Consider the following 12,703-nt stretch of genomic DNA (forward strand, 5'->3'; position numbering starts at 1 on the left):
ACAGATGAGACCCAGAGAGTATAAACAAAATTGTGCAGTGTTAAGTGGCCACTAAGTGGTGAGGCTGGGACCCGTATCCTGGTTTCTTATTTCAGATCCTATGTTCTTTTCCCCAGGGTTGGCATATGATCCGCAGTAATAAAAATTAGACGCCAACAACATATACGGTATTTCCCAAAGGGTTTTAAGAGAGGTTTTTCTAATTTATTAGCTCTAATTGCCCATGTGTATATCTTTCTATTGCTGCAATCCATACATTTAAAAATGAACAGAGGGTTAAATGGAATGACAGCGGCAAAAGGTAAAAATCATGGTAAATGTAACAAATGAGTGTTTCTCATTGATTGTTTTCATTAGATTTACAGCTTTGCCATAATAAGTGATCACTTCTTTTAAGGAAATTAAATATACAAATATTATATTCTTCCTATAAAAATCCAGACATTCTGATACAGATTTTCGGGTACCCCTAACCGTCCCCTCTCCATCCCAGGTCACCTGTAATAATATTTAACAATATTCCTTATTGGACTTTAAAGGATATTTCAGAAGCTACAGTATATACAGCCTTGAATATGTAGCTTTCATCTGTCAACGATCTGTTCTTACTCCTCTGAGTTTTTATTATTTGCTGTTGTTTGGATGGTTTTGCAAGTTTAAACTTGGATAGAAAACATTTTCTCACTGCTAGAAATTATAGATGTCATTTCCTTTTTTTCAGCTTTCAGAAAATGTCAGTATGTCTTCTTTTTAAAATTAATTTGATATACCATAAGTAATGCTTACCCAGAGACCTGTGCTTTTTGAGTCATTTTGTGTTCACAACAAAACTATATTATTGAATTTTATAGTTCTCAAGTTTTAATAAATGTCCAGTATGTAACGCTTTATCAGGAATTTGACCTTTTAACTAATCGATCTGTTGATGTATTTCCCTTTTTTCTGCACACCTATTTAAGATAAAGTTATATACATAGTAGAAATTTACTAGATTAGCGAGTGAATTTATAAGAAACTTTGTTTCTCTATCAGGTTATATTTTTAAGTGAGAACAGTAGAAACCTTTTTGTGTATTTTTCTTAGGCAAAATTTTTTTTTTTTTAATGTTTGTTTATTTTTGAGAGAGAGAGAGAGAGAGGACAGAGCATGAGCAGGGGAGGAACAGAGAGAGGGAGACACAGAATCTGAAACAGGCTCCAGGCTGTCAGCATAGAGCCCGACGCGGGGCTTGAACTCATGAACTGTGAGATCATGACCTGAGCCTAAGTCGGCCGCTTAACCAATGGTGCCACCCGGGTGCCCCTCTTAGAGTATTTCTACCAAATACCTTCTTGGCATCTTCAATTCAAAAGAAATATTCAAACTTCCAGTATTCAAACTTTTCAAAATACTTTATTCAACAGACATTTGTGTGTGTCCAGTGTGCTCCAAGATCGTTCTAAGCACAGCAGTTAAAAACTAATTTTAATCACTTGCTTATTTAAATAGATCCTTTTTTAAAAATACAATCATGCCACACAGACTTTCGTTAGTTTTACAAACGATGGGTTACTTTTACCAATACAAGTGCCAGGAACTATTATTAGTAGTAGAGGGTCCAGAAACATAAGGGAGATTATCTGTACTCAAAAATCCTGCTACTCTGGTTAAAGGGGCAGACAGTGAGTTACACTGTGAAAAGCGCACATATTAGCAATGAGATGTGTGTGCAGAATCCCGCATGAGGCCACAAGAGGGAGCAGCTAACTGGAAAAGCAGTGTGATAGGGAGTCCTGTAATTAATCATCCAAAAAAGCCCCGTTTTAAGGATGTCTTTCTCCTGGCTGTCAACCACTCTTAACCCTGACCCATCTTTGATCTTGCTAGAAATCAGATTTGCCCAGTTCAAGAGCTGGCCAGACAAAAAATGGTAGAGCATTTCAGCAAGGGGTCCAGGCACGTACAGCACACACAGTGGCATGAAACACATATGAAATCTTGAAGATCGAAAAATTCAAGGTGGAGATATAGGGGATTTTAGAAGATGAATTTGAGATGTAGATTTTAGCCAAATTATATGATGTACTTACAATTGGGGGCAGTGTTCCCTAAACGTTGGAGAGCCAAGGTGTTCTTTAAAATAACAAGGTCAGATGTATATATATATTTTAATTTTTACTGTTATTTATTTTTGAGAGAGAGAGTGTGAGCGGGGGAGAGACAGAGAGAGAGGGCTCGAAGTCGTGAACCATGAGATCATGACCCGAGCCGAGGCCAACACGTAACCAACTGAGCCACCCAGGCGCCCCTGAGATGTATTTTTTTTTTTAATTTTTTTAATGTTTATTTATTATTTTTGAGACAGAGAGAGACAGAGCATGAACGGGGGAGGGTCAGAGAGAGGGAGACACAGAATCTGAAACAGGCTCCAGGCTCTGAGCTGTCAGCACAGAGCCCGACGCGGGGCTCGAACTCACGGACCGCGAGATCATGACCTGAGCCGAAGTCGGACGCTTAACTGACTGAGCCACCCAGGCGCCCCTGAGATGTATTTCTTAAGAGGAAATTCTGTTGATAGCGTGGACATTGGATTGGAGAGAGATTGATGCCAAGAGAAAAACTCTGTGGTAAATTCTTAAAATAGGGATTTTTTTCAGATGGTTAATTATTTGCCTGCCTGGCATATGAATTTATTTTTTATTGAATGGCGAGTAATTTATAATTTAAAAATCCTATAAAACACTCCACGATCAGCCAGCATGACTAGCTCTTCTATTTGTTACTGTGTTTTTTCCAACAGGATGTGTTTCTTAGTCTCATGGATACTTCTGCTAAAATGAGAGTTTGTTTGAATCTATTTCTATTAAGTCTGTAGAATTTCTTTTTTTGTTGTTGTTTGACAGTTCGAATCCGTCATAAATCACCTTTAGAGTTCTGTAAGTCCAAATTAATTAAACTCAGATTTGTGATATGCTGCATTGGTGCTTATTTCTGTAATTGATCATTATAAAATTGATGCAAAGAGTGATCACTGAGATCCCTGATCTGTTTGATGCATCGACTTCAGCAGTATATGTTACCATGGGAAAATTCACTTTGTAGTTGGAAATAATTCCTTATTTACTACTTCAACTCTTTGAACTATAGTTCCCATTTCTCTTTCTTCTATGCTTCTTTTCCTCTGTGCTTTTGTGTGGTGTTCAGATACTTCACTTAACCAATAAGTTGTTTTAACTATTAAATTTCATAGGTATACATTTTAAGAAACGGTTCGTATACAAATAGGAAACATTTGTAGCTGTCTAAAATATTCTTCCTGGTTTCTGCATGCTAATGTGGCAACCTTTCTTTGCTTTTGTTTTTGTGTGTATTCAGAATACTATCGTGGAAGCTTCCATTCAGCTTCCTGCTTCCCTTTTCTCACCAAAGCAAAAAAGGGAAGTCAGACCAACTGATGACTCTCTCTACAAGCTTCAACTCCTCGCGTTCCGCAACGGAAAGCTTTTCCCAGCCACTGGGAATTCCACAAATTTGGCTGATGATGGAAAACGGCGTACGGTGGTTACCCCAGTGATCCTCACCAAAATAGGTTTGTTACGTAGGCATATGTTACCCTGGAGTTGCTGGACAATGTGACTTTAATGATATACTGTACCTAAAAGTGCTTAATTCTGTTCCTTCTCATTTTAATGAGTCACTAGTGAAAAAAGACACTGCAGAGTACCCATTAGAGTGTAAGCTGACATTTTATTGTTTATGAAGTTTGTTTCAGAAATATTGTTATTTCCCGTTTCCTCCAGATGGTGTGAATGTAGATACCCACCACATCCCTGTTAATGTGACACTGCGTCGAATCGCGCACGGAGCAGATGCTGTGGCCGCCCAGTGGGATTTCGATTTGCTGAATGGACAAGGAGGCTGGAAGTCAGATGGGTGCTATATACTCTACTCGGATGAAAATATCACCACCATGCAGTGCAACTCCCTTAGTAACTATGCAGTTTTAATGGTACGGCAGTTGTTAACTTTATGCACATAAACACTAAGTTTCCTCCTTTTTTTCCCTATGCGTAGTTAAATGAAGATTTTTTAAAAAGAACTTTTAACATAAATTGTTACCTATAGTTAAGGGGTGATACTTGGTGTAATTCTGAGTTTATTTATTTATTTTTTTTTTTAAATTTTTTTTTTTCAACGTTTATTTATTTTTGGGACAGAGAGAGACAGAGCATGAACGGGGGAGGGGCAGAGAGAGAGGGAGACACAGAATCGGAAATAGGCTCCAGGCTCTGAGCCATCAGCCCAGAGCCCGACGCGGGGCTCGAACTCACGGACCGCGAGATCGTGACCTGGCTGAAGTCGGACGCTTAACCGACTGCGCCACCCAGGCGCCCCTAATTCTGAGTTTAAAGGGAAATTAAGTTACTACGAAATGCAGTGTGTGGGATTGAATTTGGTTACAGGGATTTTCGGTAAACTTTATAAGCGAGACAGTTCAACTAAACTTTGACCTTCTGAAAATTTGGAGACATTTGGGTCTACACAGTCTAACTCTTCACCAGGAAAGAGTGACTCATTTGCCCAGAGATACACAGTGGATAGTGAGCGATTTTCCTTTTTTGCCATTTCGCACCTTCTTTCACTACACATCATAATTTTTAGACTCTTCAATTTAGAGTAACAGTGGCAGTTTCTGTTCAGTGACTGTAACTGACGGTATTGACACAGTTAAGGCCTTTTCACCTTTAACGCTAATCAAGCTGCTGTTGTTTTCTGTTACTTACCACTGTTCCTACCTGTCAGTCTTTGGTAGCCAGTTTCTTTAGTCTCAGAGAAACTAAAATGTATGGATGTATATCAATGTGTATATGAATGTGTAGGAACAGGTCTTATTATTAGTGACTTACCTAAGTGGGTCGGATTCCTGAGCTGATAATTATGAAATTAGCCATGCTATTTATATTTTTTATATTACAGTATATAAATGGAGTAGTACACATGGATTTGGAGAACAGTAGAAGGAATTGCTTACGAATCTGAAAGGCATTTCCAGGAAGTCATACAGGACTAGCCTGGGAGTGAGGAAGCTTATGTTTATGTTCCTGCCCCCAGCTCTGAATCTGTTATCTAGATAATATTTTATCAAAACTGAGTGATCTCGAAACATGATATATCTTTAAAAAAATTTTTTTTTAATGTTTATTTATTTTTGAGACAGAGAAAGCACGAGCAGGGGAGGGCAGAGAGAGAGGGAGACACAGAATCTGAAACAGGCTCCAGGCTCTGAGCCATCAGCCCAGAGCCCGACACAGGGCTTGAATTCATGAGCCGTGAGACCATGACCTGAGCTGAAGTCGGACGCTTAACTGACTGAGCCACCCAGGCACGCCAAAACATGATATATCTTAATTTTTGTAAATTCTTCTTTTCTTAACAAATGTGCATTTACCACTAGACGTGATCTTGAAGCAAGCTTGAAGTAGGATAAATTTTCCTGAACTCCTTTTTTTGTTTTTTTCTTTGTACCTCTGCTAAGCATATACTTACCCAGCAGCTGGTCAGACACGTAGAGGAGTGACTATATTGTTCAGCAGGGCGTAAAGATGGTCTTTCTGTGACCTCCATTAATATGTGGGTTATTTAGCTTGGCTGATGGTGGATAGAGTCTACACTAGTCAGACTCAGCCATATTTGTTTAAGTCATTGATCCTTTTCTTGTGCATGGTTCTTGTTGATAAGTTTAGGCTTCTGACAAATAGAAGATGTTTGATGTCTGTAAGTCTGGTGTCTGTAAGTTCACATTTTATTATTTTGTAGTAACCTTTCACATTAAAGCATGAAGCATTAATTAACGTATGAAGCATTTTCTTTCACTTTGAAAGTGTTGTCATTCAGGTTTTGATTATAAAATAACATGAAACTAGAAAGTACTGGAGGAAAAATACTAGAGATACAGCATTGTCTGAACTTTATATAATAATCAGAAAAAGTTGGGTAAAATAAATGAAACAAAACACACAAAAAGCATTTTATAAGCTTCACTGTTAATGACATGAAACTGCACGTGTGAAACTTTTATTTTTACTTAATACTAGTTTAAAGCATCTATTTTTAACTTCCTTAGTTGTTCTTCTAAACTATTTAAATTGGTATAATCCTTTTCTAGAAAGAATAAGCTATTTTATCTTTCATGCTTTTCATCTTTTAAAAAATGTAATACACAGTTCTTATTTAAAGCTAAAATACAGTATTGAGATATTTTTCTATTTTCACAGAATATCCCTTTCTTTTGCTTTTTAAAAATATAACTGTGCCATCTAGAGGCTGCAAAGTGAAATGTATCTGAAATTATTGACAAAATTATAATAAAGTTAGTATATGGGATTTTTAGAGTTGCTAATTAAACATAAAGGCAGAGCTAATTAAATTATACCTATTCTTAAGTAAATATATGTCTAAGATAAAAGTGGTGTCTTCAAAATAATGGAAGGCAGCATCTTTTTTCCTTACCTGACACTATTTTGAATAATAGATAAAAATCCTATTTTTCTTGAAAACTGTCTTAAAATACATGGCTTTATATAGAAAATCTAAATTCCTAATTTGGCATTAAAAGTCTTTTTTCTGATCTGGTTTTTTATTAAAAATTTTTTTTTTTCAACGTTTATTTATTTTTGGGACAGAGAGAGACAGAGCATGAATGGGGGAGGGGCAGAGAGAGAGGGAGACACAGAATCGGAAACAGGCTCCAGGCTCTGAGCCATCAGCCCAGAGCCTGACGCGGGGCTCGAACTCACGGACCGCGAGATCGTGACCTGGCTGAAGTCGGACGCTTAACCGACTGCGCCACCCAGGCGCCCCATCTGATCTGGTTTTAAATAACTTTGTATTTAAAAAAATGAGACAGAAAGAATATATTGGTTTGCAAATCTAGAATAGATACCGTAGTTTGATTTAGTAGATGTCCTATGGTAACCAATCGTGTCTATCCTCAGTCTTGATGGGAGAGAAAAAAACTTACATAGAAATTGGGTTTGTTGGAATTATATGATCCGAAAAATAGGAATTGAGGCAGGAAGATTCCTAGAAGTTGGGGTGAGTAGGAGACAAAAAAAACCTGAATAGCCAGGAGGTGATGAGTAGGGTCAGACAATTTACATAGCACTTAATACTTTAGTCGGTGATAGGCACAAAGATGTGTAATAACCTCAGTGCCTTGATTCCTTTTTGTTACCGTATTCACACAGAAATACACGAAACTAAAGAGTACTCATTTGTTTTTACGTCTTTCTAGTGAAGGTTTGAATCTTTGTTTGTATAAAACTTGCTGAATGAAAGCAAACTACAGCTTTGTCTACTCTATAACTGAACGTGAACATTAGCACCGTTGGTTTTTTTTTCTTTATAATTCTTAAATAGGTTCTACATTCACACAGATCAAATGTTTTGATTATTTCTGCACATTAACGTAGAGTGAAAACTTGACCTCCACCCCTCTCCCCCATCACAGTCATTCTGCACAAAGTAGGTAACCTGTCACTAATAAAAGTTTCTTTCCTATTGTTGAAGAGATGTTCATGTATGTTGAAACAAAATGAATAGGTAGTCCTCTTTTCTTCCATTTGTACATGAAGGCTGCATGCTACAGATGTTGTTTCAGGCCATGCTTTTTTTCTATGTATCTAATGATGATGATGATGATGTCCATGGAACAGTTTATCTTATAATAAAGATATCTTTATGATGATACCTTAGGATGATATGATTCTGGTGGCTAATTTTCATTAAGTGCTCATGTATTGGGCATTCTTCTGAAGTCTTTACGTGCATCAACTTATTTGGTCATCAGAGCTACTCATCAGAGTATTAGTCACAAGGTCTAATACTATTATCATTACCCCCAGTTGACAGATGGAGAACCTGAGGCATAGCGAGGTTAAGCACCGCCCAACTTGATAAAGTTAGTGTCGCAATTGAGGTTTGAATTCAGAGTCCAGAAATCTGTGTTCTTAATCACTCTACTAAATCTCCTTTCAGAAATCTTTCTATATCTTCCTCATTCTTTTTTACTGTTGAATATTATTTATGCCCCTACCATGATTTATTTAGGTATTCCTCCCTTTTGTTTCTAGTAATTGCCGTGCACAATATTATTTTGCACATTTAATAGAAAATCTGCAGGATAAATTTTCTAAAGTGGGATTGGTAATCAAAGGGGACCAGTTGTGTTCCGTGGAGGTATTGGGCAGAGTGCACAGATAGATCTGAAGTGTCTGGCTTAATGACATTTTTATGTGAATATGCACATTTGGCTACCATCAAGATCAAGATTTTTGCTCGAGCACTTGTTAGCTCTTCTATGCTTCTTTTTAGTTAATCCCACCATCATCTCAAGAGATATCCCCCCACCCCCTTATGTCTATCACCATAGATCAGTTTTGCCTGCTTTTCAGCTTCATAAAATGGGAATTTTACAGCATGTACTCATTTATATCTGATGCCTTTCCCATCATTACATCTATGAAATGCATCTTTGTTTTTACATATGGCAGCAGCGTATTCTTTTTTATGCTACATAGTTCTTTGGAGGAAAATACCAAAACTTGTATGTTCTACTCTTTATGGGCATTTGAGCTGTTGCTAGGTTCAGGCATTCAAAGCAAGCCGCTACGAGTATTCACATACTTGGTTTTTGGCAGACAGAGGCACTCAGAAGTGGGATTACTGGATTGTATATACCCGTATATTTAGCTTTGGTAGCTAATGCCATACAGTTGACCAGAGTGGTTATTTTGGTTTATAGTCTCACCAGTAATGAGAGTTTTCATTGCTCCACATCCTTGCCAGTGGTTGCTAGTGTTAAGTCTTTAATTTTAGCCTTTGGTGGGGGTATTATGATATATCGTTGTGGTTTTAATTTGTCGTTCTCTGTTGACTAGTGATGCTGAGCACCTCTCCATTGTCTTGTTGTGAGTTTGGGTATCCCCTTATTGTGAAGTTCTTGCTCAAATCTTGCCTCTTTGTTTTCATTATCTTTGGCTTTTATTTTTCTCATTCAGTTTTATTGAGATATAATTAACATGCAACACTGTGTAAGGTGTGCAGCATGACTAGACTTCCATATATTATGAAATGATCACCACAGTAAGCTTAATGAGCATCTGTTATCTCATATAGATACTAAAAAAAGAAAGAAAGGAAAGTTTGAAGCTCTACTCTCTCAGCAGCTTGCAAATATACTGTTCAGTAGTGTTATCTTATAACTGGACGTTTGTACCTTTTAACCATCTTCAGCTGTCCTCCCTCCTTCCATGCTCTGCCTCCAGTAACCACAAAAATGATCTCTGTCTGTGAGGTTGGTTGGTTTGTATTTTGTTCATTTATATTGCTTTGTTTGTTTTTAAGATTCTACATATAAATCTTGCCTATTTTTAGTTTGGTATCTGTTTTTTTCTTATGATTTATAGGAATTGCTGATATGAATTGTGAATAGGAGCTCTTTGTTGGATTTATGTGTTTAAAATGTCTTCTCCCAGGGGCTCCTGGGTGGCTCAGTCGGTTGAGCGTCCAACTCTTCATTTCGGCTCAGGTCATGACCTCATGGTTTGTGATATCAACCCCCGTGTCAGGCTCTGCGCTGACAGCACAGAGCCTGCTTGGGATTCTCTCTCTCTCTCCCTCTCTTTCTGCTCCTCCCCTCCTCGTGCATGTGCTCTTTCTCTCAAATAAATAAAATTAAAAAAAAAAAGTATTTTCTCCCAGGGCATGCATGCCTTAATGAGTTTGGGCTGTTGTAACAGAGTACTGTTTATATAAACAACAGATTTCTCACAGTTCTGGAGGCGAGAAGGCCAAGATCAAGGTGCCAGTAGATTCAGTGTTTGGTGAGGGCCTGCTTGTTGGTTCATAGATGGTGTCTCACATGGTGGAAAGGGCAAGGAAGCTGTCTGTGGTCTCTTTTATAAAGGTGCTAATCTCAGTCATGAGGCCACGATCCTGTCCTAGTCACCTCCCAAAGACCCCACCTCCTAATACCATCAAATTGGGAATTAGGATTTCAACATATGGATTTGGGAGGGGTGCAAGCACTCAGTCTTTAAAAGCGACTTTTTCCTTTTTCTTTTAATGTTGTCTTTTTATGTACAGAGTTTCTTAATTTTTCTAAAGTTTTGCTTTTTATAGTTAGTGCTTTTTATTTCCTCTTTTAAAAAACTCTTCCTATCTCAAGATTATGAAGATACTGTTTGTTTTCTTTAAGAAGCTTTAATGTTTTTTATCTTTTACATATAGTCCATGATTTCGACTGGAATTGACCTTTGTATATGGTGTGAGGTAGGGGGAGCAAAATCGTAACATTCCTTTTTGTTCCGTAGGGGAAAAATTAAAAGCAGCATAGAAGTCATATCCTTTATTAATTTTTCATTTTTTATTTTAGAGCTGCTTTTAAATTTTATTTTTGGTGAGCTTTTTAATACTTCTTTGTAGTCTGACAAACAGGATACCCTGTGGTATTTTCTTTGAACTTGATTCCATTGTTCAGATCATGGTGAGTTTACATAATTACAGATTGATAGTTAATCTTATACTTTTTTATTTTTTTATATGAGGGAGACAGGGAGAACACAAGTGGGGGAGGGGCAGACAGGGAGAGAGAATCCCAAGCAGGCTCCACCCTGCCAGCGCAGAGCCTGACGTGGGGCTGGAACTCACAAAAAGATCATGACTTGAGCCGAAACCAAGAGTCAGACGCTTAATTGTCTGAGCCACCCAGGTGCCCCTATAATTACTCTTATTATTAATATAATGACAATGGATTATTTAAAACTGCCGCTGATTTTATATTTAGTAAGTCTTGGGCTAGAAGTAACATGCAAATATATGAATCTATTTTTATCAAGTTAACAAAGATTTTCAAAAACTCTTCTTCTTCCCTTTATTTGGGTCCTTAATCATCATCTTTGTGTGGGGTTTTTGTTGTTGTTTTTTTTTTTTGTTTTGTTTTTTTTGGAACACCTTCAGGTGTTTGGATACCTTCTGCCTGCTCTGGCAAAGTTAGCTTCTATGAAAAACTATACTTTTCACTTCCTTTCTCCATTATTTTCTTAAAATTTGTACTGTAAAGAGTGAACAGTATCACTCTGATGGTCTGTTATGTACACTTGCAAATGTTGAGTTTTTCTCTCCTCGCAGGTGCCTCCTGGTGGTCATATTTGGGCGGTGTATTAGTGATCTTTCTGCTGTTGTATCACAAAGCTTATGTATATAACTGAAAATAATTTTAATTCAGATTTGTATTTTGTTGCTTTAGATATTTAACTTCTATACTATCCTAATCTCCTCAGTTGTCTCAGTAGTCTTATATTCTTGTATTTTAATGCCATCAAGATAGGAGGATTTCTTACCTTATTTTGTTTCCTTTATACCTGACATCTGTAAATCATGGTGGCCCAGAGCAGTCAGCTGCTTTTTTTAAATGGTTATATACTAAGTGGTTCATAAGTACCTGCAGAATAGCCTCAATTTCTCCCTTGGCCCTCAAAGCCTAAAGTTAACTGTTTACTGCCTGGCACTTTACCCCTTTCCTTGGTCAGTCTCTCAGCAGGAGTTCTTTTCCATTTGGGCAGGTCAGTTCGTTGTGACCATCAAAAATGCCCCAGTAGGGCACCTCTGGGTGGTTCAGTCGGTTAAGTTGTAAGATCAGATCCCAATCTCGCAGTTTGTGAGTTCGAGCCCTGTGTCGGGCTCGGTGCTGATGTGCGGAGCCTGCTTGGGATTCTCTTTTTCCCTTTCTTTCTGGTCACACCCCCAACTCCGGCTCTCTCTCTCTCAAGATGCGTAAATATGCCCCAATAGAAGCAGTGCCCTGTGAAACCGGTGACAGTAGCACCTGTGCCTTTCTCTAGCTATAACTTGGAATTAGAAGAGTCTTTGCCCTTTATTTCAGCCTCTAGTTTCTTTCATCTACTGTGTTTTATTTACTTGGCTTTTGAAAATACTAATTGCTTTTATTTTTTAAATTTTATTTAAAATATTGTTTGTTTATTTGAGGAGAGAGAGGGTGGGGGAGGGGCAGAGAGAGAGAGACTCCCAACCAGGCTCTATGCTGCCAGCACAGAGCCCGACGCAGAGCTTGATCTCACCGTGAGATTGTGACCTGAGCCAAAATCAAGAGTCAGACGCTTAACCGAGCAAGCCACCCAGGCTCCGCGGTGCTGGCTTTTAAATGTAATTACTATACACAGTATATTTTGAGAACTGAATTGGAAGTTTGAAGTTTCATTAGCTATTTAAAAAAAAAGAAATTTTTTTTTTAATGTTTTTATTTATTTTTGAGACAGAGAGAGAGCATGAGCAGGGGAGGGGCAGAGAGAGAGGGAGACACAGAATCTGAAGCAGGCTCCAGGCTCCGAGTTGTCCGCACAGAGCCTGACGCGGGGCTCGAACTCATGAACCGTGAGATCGTGACCTGAGCTGAAGTCGGACGCCCAACCGACTGAGCCACCCAGGCTCCTCAAAGTTTCATTAGCTATTATGCAGCCACCTGTGTTGTTACTCTCAACAAGGCCCATGGATGGCACGTTTGCATGCCCCCCACCGGCTCCTACCCAGACCTTGTCAGGTGATTGGTGGTGTCTTCACTGTATAGTGGGGTAACTCTTCCGGAATCACGTAGCCAGCACGTAAGTGGGGACGTGTTACTGAACATTTCCTAGAGGAACGTACA

At 38.3% G+C, this 12,703-nt stretch overlaps 1 protein-coding gene across 4 annotated transcripts in view; it reads left to right on the forward strand.

Moving 5' to 3' along the window:
• ADGRA3 (adhesion G protein-coupled receptor A3) overlaps nucleotides 1–12,703 on the forward strand; it is a 134,231-nt gene that overhangs the window by 103,598 nt on the left and 17,930 nt on the right. For all 4 annotated transcript variants that reach the window (XM_030314113.1, XM_030314114.1, XM_030314116.1 and 1 more), the window contains 2 exons: nucleotides 3,355–3,568; nucleotides 3,780–3,988. In XM_030314113.1, coding sequence (XP_030169973.1) covers nucleotides 3,355–3,568; nucleotides 3,780–3,988 — 423 coding nt within the window. The remainder of the gene's footprint in view (nucleotides 1–3,354; nucleotides 3,569–3,779; nucleotides 3,989–12,703) is intronic.

This window comes from Lynx canadensis, chromosome B1 (genome assembly GCF_007474595.2).
Source record: "Lynx canadensis isolate LIC74 chromosome B1, mLynCan4.pri.v2, whole genome shotgun sequence".
Taxonomy (NCBI): Eukaryota; Metazoa; Chordata; class Mammalia; order Carnivora; family Felidae; genus Lynx; species Lynx canadensis.